Genomic DNA, 21,379 nt, shown 5'->3' with positions numbered 1-21,379 from the left:
CGCGGTACCATCATCCCACACTGGATGTACGGATCCGTACATCCATCCCTCCGTAACTCCGTGGTTGGCACCTGACGCAAAAGCTGGTGTACCAGCGACTCGGAAGTCTTCACGGAGCAGGTGCAGGCGCCGAGCGCGCCTTCGTCTGGCCAGAGCAGCGTCAACACTTCGTGACAGACGCTCCTACCGTGTAAAAGCGGCGACGACGAGGACGCCGACAACCATCTCCACCACCAACACCACCGCCACAACCACCACTATTTTTTCCAGCAAATCGCCGTCATCACCCTAAAGAGGCGCGCCGCGCCTCTTCCCCCTCAGTCAAGATGCAAGGCTTCAACATGGGCCGGTACATCCCGCCCTCGGCGGCGGGCACCACCACGTCCGGCAACAGCCTGCACAAGAAACACCCGCTGGGCTCGCGCGCGTCCAAGCTGGCCAGCCACGGCATCCTGATCGTGCGCTTCGAGCTGCCCTTCGCCATCTGGTGCGCGCACTGCCCCCGGCCGACGACCATCGGCCAGGGCGTGCGCTTCAACGCCGAGAAGCGCCGCGCGGGGAGCTACTACACGACGCCCATCTGGTCCTTCAAGATCCGCCACGGCGCCTGCGGCGGCGAGATCGAGATCCGCACCGACCCCAAGAATAGCGAGTTCGTCGTCGTCTCCGGCGCCAGGAGGAGGGACTACGGCGCCGACCCGGAACGGGACGACAGCCTGGTCAAGTCCGACTTCGTGATCCCCACGCCGCGGGAGCGGGCCGAGCAGAGGGAGAGCGCCTTTGGGAAGCTGGAGAAGACCATCGCCGACCGGGAGCGGCTGGAGAGTGCCACCGAGAGGATCGGCGAGCTGTTAGAGGCGGCCGAGCGGCAGTGGGAGGATCCCTATGCGCTCAATCAGCGACTGCGGAAGGCGTTCCGCGAGGGGAGGCACCAGCGGGAGAGAGAGGCGGCCAGGGCAGAGGAGCTGAAGGAAAGGTTGGGGCTGGGGATCGAATTGCTGCCGGAGACGGAGGAGGATGCCAGGAGGGCGAAGCTGGTGGACTTTGGGAGCGTCGACGTCGAGGGTAGCGCCGGTGGGGTGGACAAGGCGCTGGCGAAACCGCTGTTTGGCCGCGGACCGGACCGGTCAGAGAAGGGCGACGGTGTCGGCGGGCCGGCCAGAGGATCGAGGAGACTCAAGTCGGAGATCGAGGCCGCTCGAAGGCGGGAGAACCTTGCCTCGGAGATCGTCAGCAACACTCGCGCAGCAAAGGACCCGTTTCTCGACTTCGGCAGCAGGGAGGGCACCCCCAAGGGACCCGTCCGGCTGCCTGGCCTCAAAAGGAAGAGGCCGGCTGAAGAGGCATCAGACGCTCCACAAACCGCATCAGGCACGGGGGGTACGCCAAACAAGGTGGTTCCCACCACAGCTTTGGTCAACTACAACTCGGATTCGGAGTAATTAGGTGGCCGCTCTGGTACTCGATTTCACGACTGTATGACTGCTTCGGTGGACTTGGCTTATGGATTGATTATGATACCCCCGGAATAGAAATCGAATCATGATGTGATATTACTGTGAAGCGGTGTAAAAACTATCTAACCTTGAGTGACTCGCATTCAACAAGGCAATTCCCTTGGACATTGCCCCTTGCCTAACGGCTAAAACCTGCACGATTCTACGACTCCCGTCTAATAAGTCGAGAGCCAACATGTGCGGGCCGATCTCCTGTGCTGGCTCCCATTATCATCAAATGGGCAACCAACCAAACTAACCCCGCTCTTAGATAGCTGTGAAAATGGAAAATTGAACCTTCTACGCCAAATCACCCCTCAACAAGCCCTCTCACCCGGGTACTCCATAGTAACGGAGAGGAGCGAAGCAAGCTAAGAACCAAGGCAACAAAAGTCAAACCCGAACAGCCGAACGTAACTCCTCTCAAAAACGACGAAGCCGAATCCCTAAAAGACGATGACGTACCCTTTCCTCCCTTCCTTCAGGATCACACGAGTCCCCGCACCTCGGCCAAACTATCATACGTCGTCCATCTGGCCGGCGGGCTGCGCCTCTTCTTCGTCGTCATTGTAGCTTCCTACCGAGGAGAGGTCGTCGTCGTCTTCGCTCTCGGCTCCGGCATCGTCCACTGCATTCTTTGACGCGTACCTTTGGACGTAGTCTGCTCAAGACGTATCAGCAAATCATCCGTTTGAGCCTTTATCAGGACATTACGTGAACTCACCCTTGACCTTGGCGTCATAAAGACTGGGATCCCGAAGCAACAGGGCAGCGGCCTCTCCGTTCAGCGGGTCGGATGGGTTTGGGTAGCGAAGCAGCTGCGGCAGGAATGCCTCGAAGATGTTGATCATATCGTACATGGGCGACCAGGTCTGGTTGATAACGTCCAGGCAGACAGACCCGGACCTGACATACCAATATGTCAGTTATCTCTCCCAACTTGAATAATCTCGCCGCGGTCAAACCCTCCGAGGGTATCCAAGAGTCCGACACGCTTCTCGACATCCTGGTTCCTCTCCGCCGCACTCACAGTTCATCGATATTTGGGTGGAAAATCCGGTTGACGAAACCGATGCTGGGGGACTTGTACGGGTACTGGTCCGGAAGCTCGACGTGGACTTTCCAGATGCCGCCTTCAAAGGGAGCTGTGTAAACAAAGCCACGTAAGCGACAAGGTCATGACCAGCGGTTGGGCGTGTTATCGGGCCACGGAAGGAGGGGTGAGAGAGAAAGGTGAGAGAGGGAATAGGAAGGCGTTGCGTAACTGACTCTCCGCGGGACCCTTAAATTTGACGAAGAATTCCTGCCTGCAACATCGATCCGCGCCGTCAGCTGCACTGTTGCTGTCAAAGCGAGCTGTAGTGGCAACTAGGGCTCACACTGTAGGCATGTTCATGTCAGCCACGCGCTGAAACTAAGGGTAGGCATAGAGGCAGATGCCGCGGAGGAGGGAGGAGGGGACAGGAGATCACATACTGTTGTCGTTGACCAGAGTCACCTCATAGTCGCTCATGAGCCTGCACTGCGGTCAGCCCGAGGCAAAAACGTCGAAATCGGGTGTGTTGCGCTGATAGGCGTACATCTTCATGACCTGGATTGGCATGGTAAGCCGACGTCCAACATCAAGGTTCGCAGTCACACTGGCCAACTCACGTCCGTCTCGATGCGGCGGCGCGGAGAAGACATCTTGGCAATCGTTTTTGGCGAGTTTGATGGTCCCTTGTTACGGAGGTTTTGCTCGGTAGAATCTGAACTCGAGTAGGCGAGGCTGGTGATCGAATAGATGTCGGTGTGCTGGGTCGAACGAGGGTGCGGTTTGCGGCGGCGGTGGCGGATGCAGTTGACAATGCGAGGTTGAGGGGTGGGGAATGCGGAAGCTGGGAATGGAACACCGGCTCCCTTGTAGTTAAAGCGGATGAGGGGGTGATCAGTTGACTCAGATGTCGGCGGGGGTCTGGAAAATGGCAAGTACCGAATTCCCGTGGTTTCGCGCGCTCTTGTAGGCCCGAGCTGCAGTTCGATTATCAGGAACTTGGGCAAGGAGCAATCGGATGCACACTGCGATCAACTCCGCTTATTATTAGAGGGGCAAACGAATGATGAGCTGCCAGCCACTCTTTGGGCGATGACCGGGCGTTCCAGGTTGTCACTGCCAGGTGTGAAAGATCCACTGGTGAACCAGTCAGTTGGAGACAGCTGCGTTGCGTGTTTCAAGTGCAGCCGCTGGAATTCCAAGATGTACTGGACCGCTTTCTGCTTTCCATATTAGGAGTGCACGAATGACATTTGTTCTGTTAGTCGTGCAACCCTACCCCTTCCATCCTCTCTTCCCTCATTTCTCTTTTTGTTTCTTTCCTTCCTCATTTCTTTCTATTTCCATTTTTGTGACTCGTTTTTTTTTTTTTTGGTTGATTTGGCTGTAACGGGCAAGGAGAGATTTGGCCCAGTGCCACGAAGCAGTGCCGGGCGGGGACCGGTGACGCAATGCTATCGATAGGCATCTCCAGCGAAAGTCCACGAAATACTTGGGCGAGATTACGGAATCGGGACCTTTCGTTCGTCACCGATGCAAAGTTACAAAATACGAACGTCCTACTCTGTAGGTCGGATATGTGCTTTCGGCATGTCCAAAGCTCGTGGCATGCTCATGTAACAATATGATTCTTTTCCGCTGCTCTCGGCCAAGAACGAGTGTCGCAGGCATTTGAGCATGGCCAGTACAGGAACCAAACGTGGGCAACTGGTTCTGCAGTCAGAGAAGATCATCGATATCTGACGTTCCGGTGTACAATACAACCCGACGTTCTGCGTGGTAAGGGGGACGTCAAGCAACCATCTCTCACTTGCTCTGACTTTCAGTACAACCATGTACTGTGCCTCTTATATCTGCAGTGAAGTATATACACGTTCACACCACCTCTTCCCTAACTAGCAGCAAAAGAATTCCCAGCACGAGACGTGGGCTTGTTGGCAATTTATATGCGGATAAGGAAGTGGTCTGAAGCACCTAAAGGCAAAGGGAAATAAACCGTCAAAGTCCTGGCGGAAGGGAGAGTAGGACGTCAAGAACCTTCTTGGGGTCAGTGCTTTGAGTGAGCAATTCTAGCCAAACCGTCCTGGTATCCAGTTCCTGGTGCCTTTTGCAGAAAAAAAAGAGGTGGAGAAAGGCGTCGCAGGAGTTCTGTATGATCGGACGAGGCGAGTCGATGAAAGTGTAATAACTCACGCAAGATACAAAACAGGGTTGGATAATATATCACCCTACTAGTAAATCGTTTAAATCCCTAAACTTGTCTTTCAATAGCGAACCGTCCACAATTGTCATCTGAAGAAACAAATCGCCAGCGGCCCAAGAGCAGGCCCGAACGAGCCTCGGCCCTCAGGGGCGGTCCCCTTTCGTCGGACTTGTTCAACCAATCAGCTCACCCGCATCCCACGTGGGGTATCGAGATCCGATCGGCCGAATTTCAAACTGTTTCCAGCAAAGAGGGTACAGTACAACTCCAGCCAATTCCTCAGAGATACTCAATTGTACGCAGCAAAAACCATCATGACCTGGTGAATAAGAGTCGCAAAATTTCGCCGCACAAATAAGCCCCGGTCGTTCCCTCTTCTCTTCTTCTCTTGCAAGCGCAAGTGTCTCCCGTTCCAACATTTCATCCCCGGTTTAATTCCAACATTTTTGGTACTTGCTCAGACCCCTGCAACTCTCTTTGCCTTCCGTGCAACACGACACAAGTCACTCAGAGTACCCCACCCATGTACCTCTCCTCGGTAGCACGGTCTCTGTCAAGAGGCACGCGATCGTCCCAACTTGCCTGGCTACCTTTCATATCAGTCTCTTCTAGTACAACTACACGGCAGGCGCAGGTCAGATGGAGCTCACATTCACCGATGGGCACGCCCCCAGCCAATCCCCGGACCCCGGTCACTATATCAAAACTCAAGAGCATGCACAAGAATGGTGAGCCGATCACCATGATCACGGCTCACGACTTCCCTAGCGCCCACGTCGCCGATGCTGCCGGGGTGGACGTCATCCTGGTTGGCGACAGCCTGGCCATGGTAGCCTTGGGCATGGAAGATACCAGTGAAGTGATGGTTGAAGAAATGCTATTGCACTGCCGGTCCGTTGCACGTGCGACGAAGGCTGCTTTCACCGTACGTTCCATATGATGCCCAAATCTGCTCTCCCTTTTCCTTCTTCAGCTGCCAACACTGTGCTCCTTCAGATCGGCGACCTTCCCATGGGTTCTTATGAGATCGCCCCAGCTCAAGCACTCGAGACAGCCATCCGCTTCAAAAAGGAGGGCCGCATGCAGGGGGTGAAACTAGAGGGTGGCAAAGAAATGGTACCCACGATCGAGAAGATCGTGGGCGTCGGCATACCCGTTCTGGGCCATGTCGGCTTGACACCCCAACGGCGGGATATCCTCGGCGGTTTCCGCGTCCAGGGCAAAACAGCGGCCTCCGCAGCCAAAATTCTCAACGATGCCCTCGCGCTTCAGGCAGCTGGCTGCTTTGCGATCGTCGTCGAAGCCGTTCCAGCCGAGGTTGCCTCCTTCATCACGCAAAAGCTGTCCATTCCGACCATCGGGATTGGCGCCGGAAATGGCTGCTCCGGTCAAGTGCTGGTTCAGGTCGACATGACGGGCAACTTCCCGCCTGGCAGGCGCATCCCCAAATTTGTCAAGCAGTACGGTAACGTCTGGTCAGAGAGCTTCCGGGCTATCGAGACGTATCGGGATGAGGTCAGAAGCCGGCAATACCCCGCTCCGGAGCACACGTATGAGATGCCCCGGCAGGAATTTGAACGGTTCGTTGAGGCCGCCAAGGACGTGTGAGCACATGTCCCGTGTCTGCATTTTCGGGCGCTGGGGTTAAGCGTTGTAAAATCTGAGCATGTCGGCGTCGGCGGTATTTTGATATAAAGCATGACAACGGACCACATCCGTTGGTAGCGAGCTCTGTAGCGGATTGCATTTCGCGGGTCAACCCATTGGAGTTCTGTCATTGCCATCCATCTGCCACCACTGGTGGGGAATGACATCACTGTCTACCCAAACGCCGGCGTCACCGAGTACGAGACGTTGAGGTGCCCGCTAGAGTCTTTGAAGCACTGTTTGAGTGAGATTTTTCAGCAACCAAGCTTCATCCCACAAGCGAGTGGCCCATATCCTAAAATCGACGACAAACATACTGTCCATAAGTTCCCCACCACCTCATCCAGTGCTGGGGCGAACGTGCTGTTGACGTACAAGAACACGCTCTCCGTCTCGGCAATCTTGAGCGTCCTGCGCAGATATGCCACAACGTTCTCGAACTTGTGCGTGCTCTGGACTTTGACCAGATCCCGCCGAATTGGCGGTGCCGATCCGACTGGTTTGAAGCGCACTACAACCTTCTCATGCGGAAACCCCCCGGCCGCAGCGAGCGCGGCCGTGGCGTCGCGCGGGAGCGCCATAAGCATGGTTGAGGCCGTCATCGTGAGGGGCAAGTCTGGCGAGTCCTGGCCTTCGAGAACGGGTGATTCCGGGGCCGAGGCGCCGTTGTTCTCTGGGGATGCCATTTTTGGATTTGACGAGCGGAAAGTTTTCTCCAGCGAGCATGAGCGTCGCGCCAGGCCAAAGTAGTGTCTGGTATTTCGATGAACAAGGTCATCGCGTTGTAGGCTGGTTCCGTTGCGAAGCAAAGAAGTGGGGAGCTTTGCTTCAACGCAATACATTGGCCCAGCGAGCCTGAGGCTTCACATGCGCCTCAAAAAAGGGTCCGAAAGTCAGGGTTAGGGGTCTGGACGAACGTGTCTGCGAACTAAACATTTCGCAGGTGGTGAACGAGGCAAGATTCTTCGAGACCATAGCGAACCAGAACTCTGCGACAGCCTTGCTATCTTACAGGTTCGCCGAACAGTCCCTGCCAATAGATCCTCCAGAACTTCAAGAGCGATGAGAAGGGCTCGTGGCTTTCAGCGGGAAGCCCAAGAACCGCCCGTTGTGGGCCAGACGGGGGAAGGAACAGCCCGGAGTCCAGACCTGCAACCAGGTAGCTCTGGGTAGCTAAGGCTGACACTGCGAGATTTGGGGGGCGTCGCCCAATAAAAAGTCTGAGCGCACCAGCCGATGCCGTCTTGGCGTATGGAACTGGTGCCCCTCTCAGCCTTCCCGAGACCAAAAAGTGGCATGATTATGGGCGCAAATCGGCCCAAAACCGACAGAGCTGCGTCAGGACGACAGGGTCCTGATTGGCCTCTGCAGCCTTCCAGCAAGAAACCTTTTAGATCGCACAGTATTCCCGTGAACATCAGGCCACTTCGACAATATCTAAACGACGCCAATCCAATCGGTATCTCTCTTGGGCTCGGGTATTGAACGCGATGGTGTCGAACGAACTTGATGGCGGCGGGTCACGAACGAAGTGCATACGCACTCGTAACTACTAGGACTACGGAGTACGAGCCTGTCACGTCGCAGTAGTGGTGGCTCCCATTTCCAATGTACAACACCCGGTGTGAATTTCCGTTTTTGACAGAAGGGCCATTTTTCCGTCCCATCACCCCTCGTTCTCGGTCGACAAACTACCTTTTTTAATTGTACCTAGTTGCGATGTGGACTTGATTGCCCTTGCCTAATTGCAAGTTTGCCAGGGTGCCATGCGCCTCCATCTCGACCGTCCCGATCCTTTCGCCCTCGATTTCCCTAGCCTCATCTCTTCCGCAGCAAATTGATATCATCCTGACATCCGGAGACCCCTCCGTTCCACATCGCGGGGACTCCATTTTCGCAACGTCCTCCAGCGCTACAGCTGCGTTCACTCACCCTCAACCTTCGTCCCTCGTTGCGGTATCCCAGCTTTGTCTTGATTCCACGAATTCTCTCCGGAGGGTATACATTCCCGCACTCTCCCACGATAATCGATCGATATTGGGAGCCCGCCACTCCCCAGACCTTGTTCCTGGCCTCTCTATTGACCTAGATCGGCCGCCCACAACCCACACACCCGCAAACGCAGTGCGTCACTGTCTTCAGCCCTCCTTGCCTTCTCGACAGGCAGTTTTCTGTCAACAGCTTTCGATACCGGTCCCCCTGTTGTTCCGTGCAGCTCTTCAGCCTTACAGCGGCGGCTCGGAGTCGCCCTTCTTCCCCTACCAATTCCCGTCTTGAATAGCGTCAGCTCCAGGGCGGACGCCTTCGACCCAAAGCTATCTATCCACTACCGGCGTTCTAGTGCACGCGGCGATCCCTCACCCGAAAGGAACGCGCCTGTACCTGTGGCGAATTTGCGTCTCGGTCTTGTTCAAGTTGAGAAGCTTGCTTCGACCTGAACATCAGACACGATTACCTTCTCCCGGGGTCGAATCAAGGTGTAAAGGTCGGCCTCAGAGCTTAGGACTTCTCGGCTTCCCGATAATCCCGGCCGGTCCCGCGACATGAAGGGCTGTGATGGATTCGGGTCCACTTAGAAACGCCGAGTTCTTCTCGATGCCTAACAACCAAGTACGGTTTCTCTCGACTGCCGTGGTTCCTTGCTTACACTATTCAGGCGGTCGATCCTATTGACCAACGCTCCGCGGCGAGAACCTCAGTGCAACAGCCTTCGCTCTGGGACACAGCGGGGTTGAAGCTAAACGCGGGTCTGACCATGTCGCCTTCGGTCGCTACAACCCTGTCACTCGATTCCCTTCCGCGACCGTCCCCCTCTACCGGACTCACGACCGTGTCCCCTAGTCTCTCGACCGCTTCACAAACACCGGCGCAGGGAATCCGGTCCGGGCCTGGGTTTCCGACTCGGCGCCTAAGGACACGGGATGGGCATGAGAGGAAACGGTCCAGATTAAGCATGGACGAGGGAAGTTCGCTCGAATCGGTCGATTACTGGCTCAACTTCGACAAGGAGGACGGCTTGCCCAGCGTATCTGAGACGGCCGGGCCTCGGAGGCCAGATCCTCACAGCAAAAATAAGATTCCCACGACGGACCGGTAAGTGTTGATTGCTCTGGCCGGCGATGACGGCTCTCTTCCTTTGTTTCGACACCAATAGAGTGACTGACGGGGACGGGCTCCAAGGGCTTCTGAATCAAGACCCGCACCTTCCGCCAATGATGCCGACGAGTTCCTGGACGACAGTGCCCTTGACAATGCGCTATCGGACGACGACGGCTTCTCCTCCATCAACCTTGCCGACCAACTTTCCAAAGTCGACACTGCGCCACCTCAGGACGTGCCGCCACGAGAGGGCCTGTATTCGACGCCCTTGAGTTGGGAGAGACCACAGCCGGGGATACGTATGGACCCGCTGGTTGGACTCAATACCACCTCGTTGAATGAAGCCGAGCAAAGGCGATTAATTGCCATTGCCATGAACCCGGGATCGAGGATGGGAGGCCTTGGGTCAAACATCAACTTCAACTTTACCGGGATGAGTACTACTATGCCCATGTCGTTTGGTGCTACACTGGGAGGCACAAGCACACCTCAGGGTCCGAAGCCCGTCTCTCCGCCTCAGCCGCCCGCAGCGCAACCACGCGCCGGGCAGTCTACGGCGCCAAAGAAGCAAGCGAGTACCGGTGAAAAGAGCAAGGAGAAGCCGAAGACGGGCGAGCGGGCGGCGCATAACGATATTGAGCGAAAGTACCGGACAAATTTGAAGGACAAAATCGCGGAGCTACGAAATGCGGTCCCATCACTTCGAACAGTCTCGGAAGAAGGCGGCGATGACGATGAGACACAGCAGTCTAGGGCGGCTAAAGTCAGCAAGGCACGTTTGAGCCCAAGCTTCCCCAAAAAGTACAAGCAACTGACCGGTTTCCAGGGCACCGTCCTCGCAAAAGCGATCGAGTACATCCACCAACTTGAACGACGGAATAAGGAGATTGTAGAAGAACACCGGGAGCTCTCTCGTCGTCTTCAAGCTTTTGAGCAATTATTAAGTGCCGCGGCTCAGCAAGCATACACCATGCCAGCCTACAGCAGAACACTATTCGATCCAAGAGGCTTCTGCTAGCAACCCCCACCCCACTCAGCTTTTCCGATCAACCCCTGTATATACTTATCTCCTTTCCTGATCTTCAGCCTATTGTTTTCGCGTAGATACGCTGGTCGTTACTACCGCGGTACATGGAACGGCAACGGAAGAAAAACATAAAGAAGTGGACACGCATGAGCATACCTCGTCGTCGGCCTGTTGGCGTAGAATATATACTATCTTCTCGCCGCATGTTCGAACTAGCAATGCTCAGAAGCGAGAAGCGGGGGAACTTACGAAGGAGCGTCTACACGCTTGCTACGCCCTGCTCATAGCGCTGAGCTTCCTGGTGTCGTCATCAGTTTGCAAGTGGGATTTAGCGTAAGTATGCGCCTCTCAGGCGAGCGTGCATTAGGATTGAGCCGTTCGTGTCTCGCAGTTTCACGAAACCTGAACCTAGGGTTGGTGTGGGTATCTACGAAATGTCTCCTGCTTGAGTCTGGGTAGCTGGTGGCTTATGTCTCAGCTCATGCTTGAGAAAATGTGTTACTACGTAATGAGATAGTCAGCTCGAGAATTCACGATTCAGGGAGTTGGCAAAAGTGAAAAGAGGTGGTCCTTTTTTTTTTTCCTTGGCTCTCTTCCTTCCCTCTTTTCTTCGGTTTTCCTTTTTTCTTTTCTTTTTTTGTTATATTCTATTATTATTGTGTTTGTCTTCTCTTTTGTTGCAGTAGATGGGCAAGGGAGAAGTTCTTAGCGAAGTTACAAGATACCCACAAACCCGTGTTTTTAACAATAACATTTCCATAGTAGTGAAGACACTTTTACATGCTGTTGTTACAGACTATTGTTACAGATTATTCCTTTTCAAGCCAGTCTACCTCAACGCCTCGATGTCCTCCACCTCTTTGACCGCTTCGGGCGTCAACACCAGCGGCGCATCCTTGTCCACGCACACACTATCCTCTATCCGCACCGCCAACCCTCTGAAATGCTTTGGAAACCTGTCATCATCCGGCACGTACACGCCCGGTTCGATGGTCACGCAATGCCCAGCTCGTAGCGGCGTCGACCGGGGATACCCCGGCACATCATGCACGTCCAGCCCGATATAATGGCCGACGTGGTGCGGAAACAAGATGCCCATAGCGTCGCCGCCGGCGGGGAACATCCTCATTCCCCTTCCGAACTCGAAGCCCAGCCGCTCGAGTTCGTCCTGCAGCGCCGCCTCGGTGGCCCGGTGGATCTCGTCCAGCGACAGCCCGTTCCGCTCCGTGCACAGGCCGACGGCCATGCGCTGCACGCGCAGGACGGCGGCGTAGAGGTCGCGCTGGGCGGCGCTGAAGCGGCCGCCGACGGGCCAGACGCGCGTGATGTCGGTGATGTACCAGCCGTACTCGCCGCCGGCGTCGACCAGGACGGTCTCGCCGTCCCGGAGCAGGGCGGTGTTGTGCGTGTAGTGGATCATGCGGCCGCGCGGCCCGCCGGCGACGACGGGCACGTACGCCTCGCCCGACAGGCCGTCGCGCGCGAAGGCGTGCGCCAGGTACGCGTGCAGCTCGGGCTCGGACGCCCACGGGCGCCGCATCGCGCTGGTGAAGGCGCGGCCCGAGACGCGGCCGGCGTGTCGCATGGCGCCGATCTCGGCGGGCGACTTGATGGCGCGGTGCGCGTTGACGAGCGGGGATAGCGGCGCGGTCGGGGGTTTGCTCGGGAGGGAGGAGAGAATGGAGGACAGGGACGAGGATGGAGATGATGATGATGAGGAGGAGGAGGAGGGGATGGCGTCGGTGTAGATGCGGGATGCGGAGCGGAGGAGGGGCAGGAGGAGCGTGTGGAGGGCGTTGATGTCGCCGGCCTCGTCGGCGTTAAAGACGTCTTCGGCGGCGCGCAGACCGGACCAGGGGCCGGACCACTGCTCGGCGAGGGCATCCTTGGGGCGGCAGAAGAGGTGGAAGGTATAGTCGCCTAGCGACGGGCCGGTCTTGCGGATGACGGCGAGGGACTGTGGCTCGGAGAAGCCGGTGAGGTAGAGGAAGTTGGACTCTTGCCGGAAGGGGTAGAAGACGGCGCCGGAGCGGTACTTGACCTCGGCCGAGGGAAGGACGGCGACGGCGCCGTCGGGGAGGCTGTGGGCCAGCTTGGCTCGGCGGTCGGCATACTCTTGAGCGGTGATGCCGGGGGTGACTTTGACAGGTTTTTTTTTTGTCAATCGGCTTCTTTCCGTATTAATGGTTCCGCACGGGGCACGCAGGCAATCCGCGACGACTCACTTTCACCCGGCTTGAGAATGTGCGGATGTGTCTCGTAAACCGGTTGACCGAACTCGAGCTCGGCAGCCGAGATCGACGTTGTTGCATAGCTGCGATTCCACGCCCTTCTTGATGGCGGCCATTGTGTACGGACTCGTAGCGGCCTGTATATTTGCCGTAGATCCGGCCTCAATAACCGAATCTTCATTCTGGAAAACGTGCGGTGGTCGTCACGAACGGAGACCTACACACGTCGGGCCGATGTTTTAAGTTTGCGATTGCGGCTAACTTGATCATAATCCACTGCGGTTCGAACCTGAGTGGGTGGCTCAAAGTTCCAAGGTGCCCCACAATTTACAATAACTAACATCCATCTGCATCTGCATCTTTCCACCGACTCGAACGGACAGGCCAACGGCGATTGGTGCCTGGAAAAGTTGAAAGAAAGAGATCGGGACTTTTTGCTTCTCGTCACTCATTGCCCCCCATCATTCGCAAAGATCGAGCTGCACCAACAGCTTGATTTTCTGTTTCACGCTGTATGTACAATCCATCAGGATGTTTGCTTGCATGGTAGCTGTTGAAAAAATAAAAAAGAAAATGCGCCTCCATTCCAGATGCCCGTGGCGGGGCTTCTACTTCCCAATTCAGGGCGGTTGCTGTTAGCGACAGCATGCCCCAGCGGGCAGCCGCGTCTGTGGGGTCAAAGTTTGTTGTGCTCCTCCAAGCAGGCTTAGCTCGCTGGAGCTCGGGCCTTCTTCTGCCGCCTTTTTGAGATTCCGCGGCCCGCACTCCAAAAAGCCCTTCCCAATTCTGGACTGACTTGACTTGACCCAAGACTTGGACGGAGCTGCACTGCTCGTCGCCAAAACATCACCCTCTCGACACGCTCGCTCTGCGGACGACAAACCTGTCGATGCTTGACATGCACCATTAACCGCTTGCTTCCCACCGCACCGCCTTCCTTTCCGTCATTCTCTCGGTGTGGGTGTGTGTGTGCGTGCGGCGCTGATCGAGCGCCGCCCCCGAGAGACGCGTTTTTGGTGCACGTCAGCTCGCGTGCTGTTTGGTTGCTGCTGTTGCCAGGTGCCCCCTCCCTCGCACACCACCATCACCAGCCCACACCTCCCTCCCACACCTCCCTCCCCTCCCCCAATCCTCCTCCACAGGTCCAAGTTTTGCTCACTGTCCGCCAATCACCCGGCCGGCCGATCGGTCAGCCAAATCTTTGCACCAACGCACTGCAGCCCGCCCGAAATAAACAACACTCCCGGGCACTTGGTGCTGTAGCATGTTGACGGGTCAATTGGACGTCCGGCAGCAGCATCTCTCCATCGGCCCCCTCAGCAACAGCTCTCGGCCATGTCGACCAAGAGGATCCCCCTCTCCAGCAGCAATCCAAATGTGGCCAATTCGCCCATGCGCGCCGCCTCGGGCGCCGGTTCCGCCAAGAAGGCCCGGGCCTTGACTGACCTGCTAGAGGAGCCCTATGGGAAACCCCCGCCGGCGAAGCGCCAGATGATCGACCGTGGAGTCGCCTCGCCATCGAGAGCATCAAAGACGACGACCCGGACCATTGTCCACAGGTCGGCCTCGCGAGCGGCAACGACTACCGCCACCACGGGAACCAAGGCATCTGCCGCGACCTTGTATACCCCAACCGAGGAGGAGCTGGTGAATCTGCGAACATGGCACGCCCAGATCCGCTCGCGCTTTCCCAAGATGGTGTTTTATTTTGAGAGCATCCCCGACGAGCAGCGGTCCAAGCTAGCGAAGCAAGTTGGCCGTCTCGGCGCTGTGAGTACTCTGGAACATGCTGCACCCCGGCTTGGAATGTCAGCAAACTCACCCTCCGCCTTCCCCTGCAGCGCGAGGAGAAATTCTTCTCCATCGACATCACTCACGTCGTCACGACCCGGCCGATCCCTCCCGAGAAACCAAAGGAGGAACGTGAAGGGCGCCCCGTCGCTCCCGCCTCCCAGGAGGATAACGAGCAGCCCAAGACGATCGACCCGTCCCTCCTCAATCGGACCGTCGACCCTACACGGAGGAAGCTCGTCTATGACACAGCCCCGGGCCGTAGGCCTGCGATCCCGAGTCAAGACGATCCCCTCAGGCGAACCAAGACGCGCACTGATGTCCTGGACAAGGCTCGGGAGATGGGGAAGAAGATCTGGTCCCTGGAGAAACTGCAAAAGATCTTGGAAATTGCGCTGAATCCAGAACAGTACATGAATGCTGGACTGAGCCGCGGCAATACGCAATCCGCCAGCAAAGCGTCCAAGGATGAGCGCAACTTGGCGTTGCTGTTGCAAAATGAACGCGTTAATGGACCCTCGGATCGCGACCCAACCGTGGCGAGCCAAGACACATATCGCTTCAGGGGTCCGTACATCTACGTGTACGATGTCGAAGAAAAGACCAGGCCGATTATGGTCAGGGAGTACATGAAGGCTTCTGACCCCAAGGATCAAGAGTGGCCGCAGTTCCGGAGCGTGTCTCAGGGCCGATGCCCCTTTGTCCTTGACGAGAGCTACGACCTCCAGGAGAGGGAGAACCGAGACCGGGACAGGGGTAGGGAGAAGGACAGGAACAGGGATAAGGACCGGGACCGAGATCGGGACCGGGACCGGGTGCGGGTCCGGGAGCGAACCCCATCCAAAACGCGGGCTGCCAAGGCGGAGGCAGAGGAAGCCGCCGAGCTTGCGGCGCCAACTCCCCTGACGGCCGATGCTCCGCCCAAGGCGGCCACGGGAAAGCGTACCCTAGCGCAGATGGAGGACGGGCACAACCGAGGGATTGCAGATGGCGGGGCAAGCCAAACCTTTGATCGGTCCAGAGTGTCGAATCCACCGACCTTTGAGTTCCGCTCCCAGAACGCGTTTATCAGTCACGCAAAGGCGGGCCGTCTTCTGGCCGGGGAGCCCGTGGCCTCGGGCATGCAGCCTTCCAACGTGACGTCGGCGATTCGGTCGCAAATGGTTTCGTCCACCACTGGAGGCGTGCTGGGTGCCAAAGCCGGGACGAGCAAGGAAATCCACGGGCTCCAGCGCAAGGTGGTCTTGCAGAAGGCCAGCACGCCTGGGCTGTCGCTGGACCCGAGCTCACGCCAGGTAGCCGGGATCGGCCACGATGGCAACACCACGTTCGTTCGGTCAGCTAGTGCCGGCCAGATCACGCAGAGGAAACTCGACGTAGCCCACGAGGAAGGAAGCTCGAGGCAGAGGGAAAAGCTGCGGCGTACAGCCAGTGTTCCGGTTTCGCAGTCAAAGCCGAGGCGTGACCCAAAGCCGGGGTATTGCGAGAACTGCCAGGAGAAGTTTGCTGATTTCGAAGAGGTGAGACTGATTCTCTCAATAAGAGTCTTTCTTGGTGGCCACAAGCAACCGACTGACATGGCGTTGTAGCACATCGTCTCTCGCAAACACCGCAAGTTCGCGGAGAACGACGAAAACTGGTCGCAACTTGATGCCCTCCTCTCTCAGCTCGCGCGTGAGCCCCGGCGATAGCAACTGAGCAAACTGGATGCGAGCGGTAATCATACCATCTTTCCTGCCCACCTCGATACACCTCTTATCGTGCTTGCCGTTGCCCGTGCATCCCAAGAAAAGTCGAACGCTCAGTCCGAGACCCTTCGCTTGATCTCCTGCTGCTTTTGACAAGCAAAACTTCCTTGGCTGTCTCGTGGGCAAAAAAGCAAAAAAGAAGAAAAAAAGATACTCTTTCCCGTCTCAGCTGTTTTGCGACCGACCGCGTCGCGAACCAGCATGCACACTACCGTCACATGGCATCGAATCCGGCATTTAGCATTTGGCGCGAACGATCTGGAGCAGAGCGAGTACATATATTGGCGCATTTCTTTCGGACGGCGTAGGTGCTGTTTTCGGCGGCATGGTTGGGTCAGGCGTTATGTGGCTTTTTTTCTGCTCGGCCGTCGGCTTTAACCTTTCTTTTGTCCATCTTACCTTGATAGGCTGCCCTCCCCGGCGGCCAGGGCGGTGAGGGAGGAACTGTCAAAACTCTTGAACGGTTAGGAATGACAGACAAGCGGCGTTAGAAGCAAGTGTTAGGATTCTAGCCCTGGGTTGCCGGACGCGCAAAAGGGAAGCGGTTAGCTGGCGGGCGATGGTCCGGAGGTCCGTCCAGAACCTCTATGGATATCAGACCTGTCGAGGAATGATTGTATTGGGGGGGATTGGTAGACGGGTGGAGCGGTCTTGATGGGGCCAGTCTTTGTCTGGCGATGGCCGGCCGCTACGGTGGCTCATGGCTACTGGGGCGGACCGCAAACTATATTATGCTTTTGCATGTGTATAGTGTATGTTAGGGTCAAGAGGAAGAAAACCTTGGCTTGTCTGAAGGCGAGGGCCGGTACTTGCGGGGAGCGCTTCGTCGTCTTTTGGAAGTGTTTGTGGATATCAACTCTCTCTGCCCAGGTTGCGAAAGGCGCCTGCCCTCGAGGCCTCGCTCCAATCTCGCGGTTTGACAGCAGGTCCATTGATGGTAGGCACAGTACCTTAGCTCGAGCTTACCCATCACGTCCCTTCCCAGGCCCGGGTCTCGTCCTGCATCCTAGCAGCAATCTGCATCCTAGCAGGACCTGGGAACAACACACCACCACCACAATCTATTGACGTTCTCTTGGGTCTTTTACACGCGTTCACCCCCCCCCCCCCCCCCCCCCCCCCACACACACACACACACCTGCTCCCCGACTTGGCCGCCGCGTGCCCTAATCGACACCAGACATTCTTCTCTTGAGCGTCTTACAGCACAACATCATTTGTTTACTTTGTTCACTTCGATCCCTTGTGCATACCTCCGGAGAAGCGGCGACAAGGCGCAGAGAACTAACTTCCCCTGAACTCGAGGGCAGACATCGAGAGACCCTTCCGAAGGGCCCTGGGCACACCTCCAACAACTATGCCGTCCTTGAGATCTCGCTTCGGCCGTGCAGCCAGAGAGGAGCGGAAAATGTCGGCCCGCCGCATGTTTCGGTACTGGATCAAACCACCACGGATACCGGAAAAGAAGGACCACGCGCTGAAGTTCGGGATCCTGGGCTCGGCTTCTTCGGTGTGAGTTAGCCCCTTTGTACTGTACCCTATACCCTACGACGGGGCCTGACGGGGATGTTGTGATGCTGCCAGCTACACCATCCTGATCCAGCCAGCCGTATACCACGCCGACGTCAAGGTTCATGCGATTGCTTGCGATAACCGGCGCACATGTCAAGAGTGGCGTCGGAGGTACGGCATCCGCAGGGCGTATACCAGTTACCAGGGTATGAAATCACGAACCGGGAGCCTCTGGGAGGCCCCCTATTTTTTTTTCTTTTTTCCTTTTTTTTTTCCCTCCTTCGCTGACGCTGTCAAGTCCTCCTCGACGATGCCGAAATCGATGCCGTCCTCATCACCCTCGAGCCCCCCTTGCGTCTGGAATGGACCATCAGGGCCCTCGCAAAGGGCAAACACGTCCTGCTCGACGCCCCCGGCACGAGCAACGTGGCCGACGCGGAACGCCTCTTCAGCGGGCCCTTTGTCGGATCCGCAAACTGCCCCGTCCTCCTCGAGTGCAGCCCGTATCGCTTCCACCCCAGCTGGCTCGAGTTCGAGAGAGTGATCAGCAGGCGGAACGTGGCGCGAGTCAAGATCCTCGTGGTGCTGCCGGCGACCGTCGACAAGGACAAGGATCTGCGGTTCCGCCTCGAGCACTCGGGCGGCGCCAGGCTGGACATGGGGTACGCCACGTCGCTGATGCGCGCCATCTACGGCGTCGACCCGGTGAAATGTCTGCGCAGCGAGGTCGACGTTGCCAACCCGGCCGACTCCTACGGCGAGTACACGCAATACGACCTCACTTGGCTGTTCCCGGGCGGCGCCGTCGGCGAGATGAGGGGCGTGGTGGCGCTACGGAAGCGGATAGGGGTGCCGGTCTTGTCCCGGGACGCCGGCGTCACCATCGAGGTCCTGCACCGCCGCCTCGAAGTTCCCGTGGGGGAGACGGCGGCGGCGGTGGCGGCAGCGGCCACATCCCCGTCGGACGCGCTCGCCGACCGGCGCATGCAGGTCACCCGGAGGGTCACGCTCCGCTACCGGGACGGGCCCCCGTCTCGCCACCGGCTCACCATCGAGGAGGAGGCCGTCTTCTGCGACCGCGAGACGGGCCGGGTGGTCCACAGGACGCGCGGCGGCAAGTCGCTGTCCGCCTACACACTGCGCGCCGCCGACCGCGCAAACGGGTTCCTCCCCGAGTCCAAGCCGTACTGGACCGCGCCCCTGTACCAGCTCGACGGCTTCGTCAACCGCGTGCGCGGCACCTCCTCCCCCTCCCCGCGCTCCGCCTGGGTCACCCCCGCCGACAGCCTCGCCAGCGCGAGGGCCATGGACGATGCGCTCCGCGCGGCCGGCATCGTGCCGCCGCCGCCCAGCACCTTCCGCCTCGAGGACCTGCAGTTGACCCCCCAGGAGCTCGAGAGATTCGCCGTGCCGCCCCCGCAAGCCGAGAGCTCCGGTCGGGCCGGGGGGTCTCATCAGGCCGAGGGATCTCATCAGGCCGAGGGATCTCATCAGGCCGAGGGATCTCGTCAGCCGCAGGAACCGGCTCGGACGGAAGGGCTTTTTCATCAGGCTCAGCAGTTTAAGTTGCCTACCCGAACCGGCGACCGGGTCCGTCCCCGCCCGTCCGGTCGTTCTTCGCGGTTCATCCGCGCTTGGCTCGACGCCCTGAGCCCGCGGGGGGAGCAAGAGGAGACGCCCGCAGGCTCCGGCTCCGGCGGACACTCGGACGTGCCGTCGCGGCAGGGCGACGGGTCCGGATCCGGGTCGGGGTCCGGGTCCGGGTCCGGGTCCGGGTCCGGGTCCGCTCTGGCTCACGGGTGCCGCCAAACCCAGAGCAACAACACCCACGGCGAGGAGGTGCCGATAGTCCTCCGAACGTCACTGCCGGACGGGCGGCCGACGGAAGCGCACGAAACCGCGGAGGCTCGCTCGCCACCGTCGTCATCTCTCCGGTCACGGTCATCTGCCCGCGCGCGCCGGTCCGTTCAGAATCGGTTCTCGGTCCGGGTGTCCCGGTTAGCCCAGGTGCTCGGGCCGAATCACATTCGAGTCCGGGCTCTTCGATACTTTCAGTCGCTCAAGGCCGCCCAGTCGCAGTGCATCCCCCAAGGCCCTCGGGGCCGGGGCCAGGGCCAGGGCGAGGACGAAAACGGGGTAGAGTTGGCAAGGATGCCAGGCGTGGAGGCCCACGAGCCGCCGCAAGAGCGGGGATCGAGCCCGAGTCAACGATCGGCCCGGTCTCGACAGTCGGGCCGCTCTCAAATATCTGCTCGGGCGCACCACCGGCTCGCCCGGGCTTCCGGTCGCGGTCGCGGTCGCGGTCGCGGTCAGGCTCGCGGATTCTCGCCGGGCCCGGAAGAAGCCTCTGACGACGGCCCCCGAGACCAAGACGCCGCTCAAGCAGGGGACGGTAACGCCCGGGGTCGAGGAGAGGACGGGATGCCGAGTCCAGTGCCCGCGCAGCAGGAGGACAGGCCGCGCGGGCCGCAGCCGACGGGGCCGTCGTTTCGGGCGTGGAACGCCGGCCGCGGCCCTCACGGCCGCGAAGGCCAACACGACTCTCAAGGATAGTACATCTTGATCGACAGGGGCGGCGTGCGTCACTTTGTATACGAGCAGTTCGAGACGTCCTTCACCGAGGTCGAGGACCTGGCCCGGTTCCCCCGGTGGTGCGAGCGGAATCCATTGTTGGCAGCCGTAATGCAAAGGTACTTCTGATATATATATATATAGAGAGAGAGAGAGAGAGAGCATACCCTACCTTCCAGCGCCTTCTTACTTCTAATTACTACTAGCCTTATTTATCACCGAGCAGTCAGTCAGTTGTAGAGCGAATGACTTGTGCCACTTTAGACAATCAGCGTGGGAAGAGCAAGACGGTTTCTGGGATTTTGATCTGGTTTGTATCAGTTCAGGTGTATACATACATACATATAGTGAACCCCTGAATAGTATCAGTATCGTCATGTTTCTCGTCCCTTCTGCCAAACCGTCCCAGTATCATGAATGATGAGTTCCAATCCGATTTAAGTCTTCCCAAGTGCTACCTCTAAGCCTAGACCTGCGGCCCTAATGACCGACTGGTTAGCTAACCTCTTCGACACTTCCATGACTGGAAAGGGCATTCCCACGGCGACAAGCATAGTGTCACCTGCCGCACCAGGCCGGGGTAGCTGATGCGAATGAAGTAACGACGACGCTTGGAGGGTGTGAACACACAAGACGAGCTACCTCCGTCTTGTCCGCCACTACAAGTAGCGACCTGGGTGACCTTCATTAGGCTGGGAGCAACCGTCTCCAGCCTCTCTCTCCAACAACACGGGACGCTAAAATGTTGCGGATGTTGCCGATATACACCTGGAAAGGGCACGCCTCTTCCACATTTCGCGAGTGTGCTATGTCACCTTCCGACTAGCAACGCTCAAAACCAAGGTCGATACAGTCTGTCTTGTTCGTCTGTGAGCCCGGTTCAAGCCTTCACCGCCGGGCCTTTGGGCGTATTCGACTAGATTCAAACAACCCCTGTGAGGGACCCCCGTTAGGACGTGGTAGTCGTGTTACCCCTAACCGGCGATGAACCAATGTATCTCTCGGTTTTTTTTTTTTTTTT

General features: G+C 57.9%; 8 protein-coding genes across 8 annotated transcripts; 5 read left to right on the top strand and 3 right to left on the bottom strand.

Annotated features, from left to right (window-relative positions):
* The first annotated feature begins 21 nt into the window (after positions 1-21).
* P884DRAFT_261197 (CWC16 protein) lies at positions 22-1,539 on the top strand. Its single transcript, XM_069441532.1, has one exon. The coding sequence runs from the start codon at positions 327-329 to the stop codon at positions 1,440-1,442; it is 1,116 nt and encodes a 371-aa protein (XP_069296378.1). The 5' UTR covers positions 22-326; the 3' UTR covers positions 1,443-1,539.
* A 475-nt stretch (positions 1,540-2,014) lies between these two features.
* Positions 2,015-3,182, bottom strand: P884DRAFT_270806 (ubiquitin-conjugating enzyme/RWD-like protein; the record flags this gene model as incomplete). Its single annotated transcript, XM_069442380.1, has 8 exons — positions 2,015-2,157; positions 2,221-2,402; positions 2,527-2,641; positions 2,766-2,803; position 2,876; positions 2,973-3,013; positions 3,077-3,087; positions 3,150-3,182. The coding sequence occupies 8 exons, from the start codon at positions 3,180-3,182 to the stop codon at positions 2,015-2,017; spliced, it is 564 nt and encodes a 187-aa protein (XP_069296377.1).
* A 742-nt stretch (positions 3,183-3,924) lies between these two features.
* Positions 3,925-6,340, top strand: P884DRAFT_285946 (ketopantoate hydroxymethyltransferase-domain-containing protein; the record flags this gene model as incomplete). Its single annotated transcript, XM_069443797.1, has 3 exons — positions 3,925-4,095; positions 5,335-5,657; positions 5,729-6,340. The coding sequence occupies exons 1-3, from the start codon at positions 3,981-3,983 to the stop codon at positions 6,338-6,340; spliced, it is 1,050 nt and encodes a 349-aa protein (XP_069296376.1). The 5' UTR covers positions 3,925-3,980.
* A 212-nt stretch (positions 6,341-6,552) lies between these two features.
* On the bottom strand, positions 6,553-7,065 carry P884DRAFT_278641 (ubiquitin-like autophagy protein Apg12-domain-containing protein; the record flags this gene model as incomplete). The annotated part of the gene is made up of 2 exons (XM_069443210.1): positions 6,553-6,615; positions 6,697-7,065. The coding sequence occupies 2 exons, from the start codon at positions 7,063-7,065 to the stop codon at positions 6,553-6,555; spliced, it is 432 nt and encodes a 143-aa protein (XP_069296375.1).
* A 1,870-nt stretch (positions 7,066-8,935) lies between these two features.
* Positions 8,936-10,496, top strand: P884DRAFT_278639 (helix-loop-helix DNA-binding domain-containing protein; the record flags this gene model as incomplete). The annotated part of the gene is made up of 4 exons (XM_069443209.1): positions 8,936-8,989; positions 9,036-9,472; positions 9,560-10,250; positions 10,305-10,496. The coding sequence occupies 4 exons, from the start codon at positions 8,936-8,938 to the stop codon at positions 10,494-10,496; spliced, it is 1,374 nt and encodes a 457-aa protein (XP_069296374.1).
* Positions 10,497-10,915: 419 nt separating this feature from the next.
* Positions 10,916-12,986, bottom strand: P884DRAFT_36825 (peptidase M24, structural domain-containing protein). Its single transcript, XM_069445857.1, has 2 exons — positions 12,731-12,986; positions 10,916-12,644 (listed from the first exon to the last, which is right to left on the bottom strand). Exons 1-2 carry the CDS (start codon positions 12,915-12,917, stop codon positions 11,335-11,337), a joined length of 1,497 nt encoding a protein of 498 aa, XP_069296373.1. The 5' UTR covers positions 12,918-12,986; the 3' UTR covers positions 10,916-11,334.
* A 1,085-nt stretch (positions 12,987-14,071) lies between these two features.
* On the top strand, positions 14,072-16,218 carry P884DRAFT_204036 (Dfp1/Him1, central region-domain-containing protein; the record flags this gene model as incomplete). The annotated part of the gene is made up of 3 exons (XM_069438545.1): positions 14,072-14,506; positions 14,578-16,047; positions 16,117-16,218. 3 exons carry the CDS (start codon positions 14,072-14,074, stop codon positions 16,216-16,218), a joined length of 2,007 nt encoding a protein of 668 aa, XP_069296372.1.
* Positions 16,219-17,538: 1,320 nt separating this feature from the next.
* P884DRAFT_309861 (uncharacterized protein) lies at positions 17,539-20,353 on the top strand. The gene is made up of 3 exons (XM_069445176.1): positions 17,539-17,787; positions 17,860-17,993; positions 18,086-20,353. Exons 1-3 carry the CDS (start codon positions 17,633-17,635, stop codon positions 20,338-20,340), a joined length of 2,544 nt encoding a protein of 847 aa, XP_069296371.1. The 5' UTR covers positions 17,539-17,632; the 3' UTR covers positions 20,341-20,353.
* Positions 20,354-21,379: the final 1,026 nt, after the last annotated feature.

Source organism: Thermothelomyces heterothallicus, assembly GCF_042370625.1.
Source record: "Thermothelomyces heterothallicus CBS 202.75 unplaced genomic scaffold P884_scaffold_16, whole genome shotgun sequence".
NCBI classification, from domain to species: domain Eukaryota; kingdom Fungi; phylum Ascomycota; class Sordariomycetes; order Sordariales; family Chaetomiaceae; genus Thermothelomyces; species Thermothelomyces heterothallicus.
Note: the sequence above shows the minus strand (reverse complement) of the source record. Positions and strands in the feature narration are given on the sequence as shown.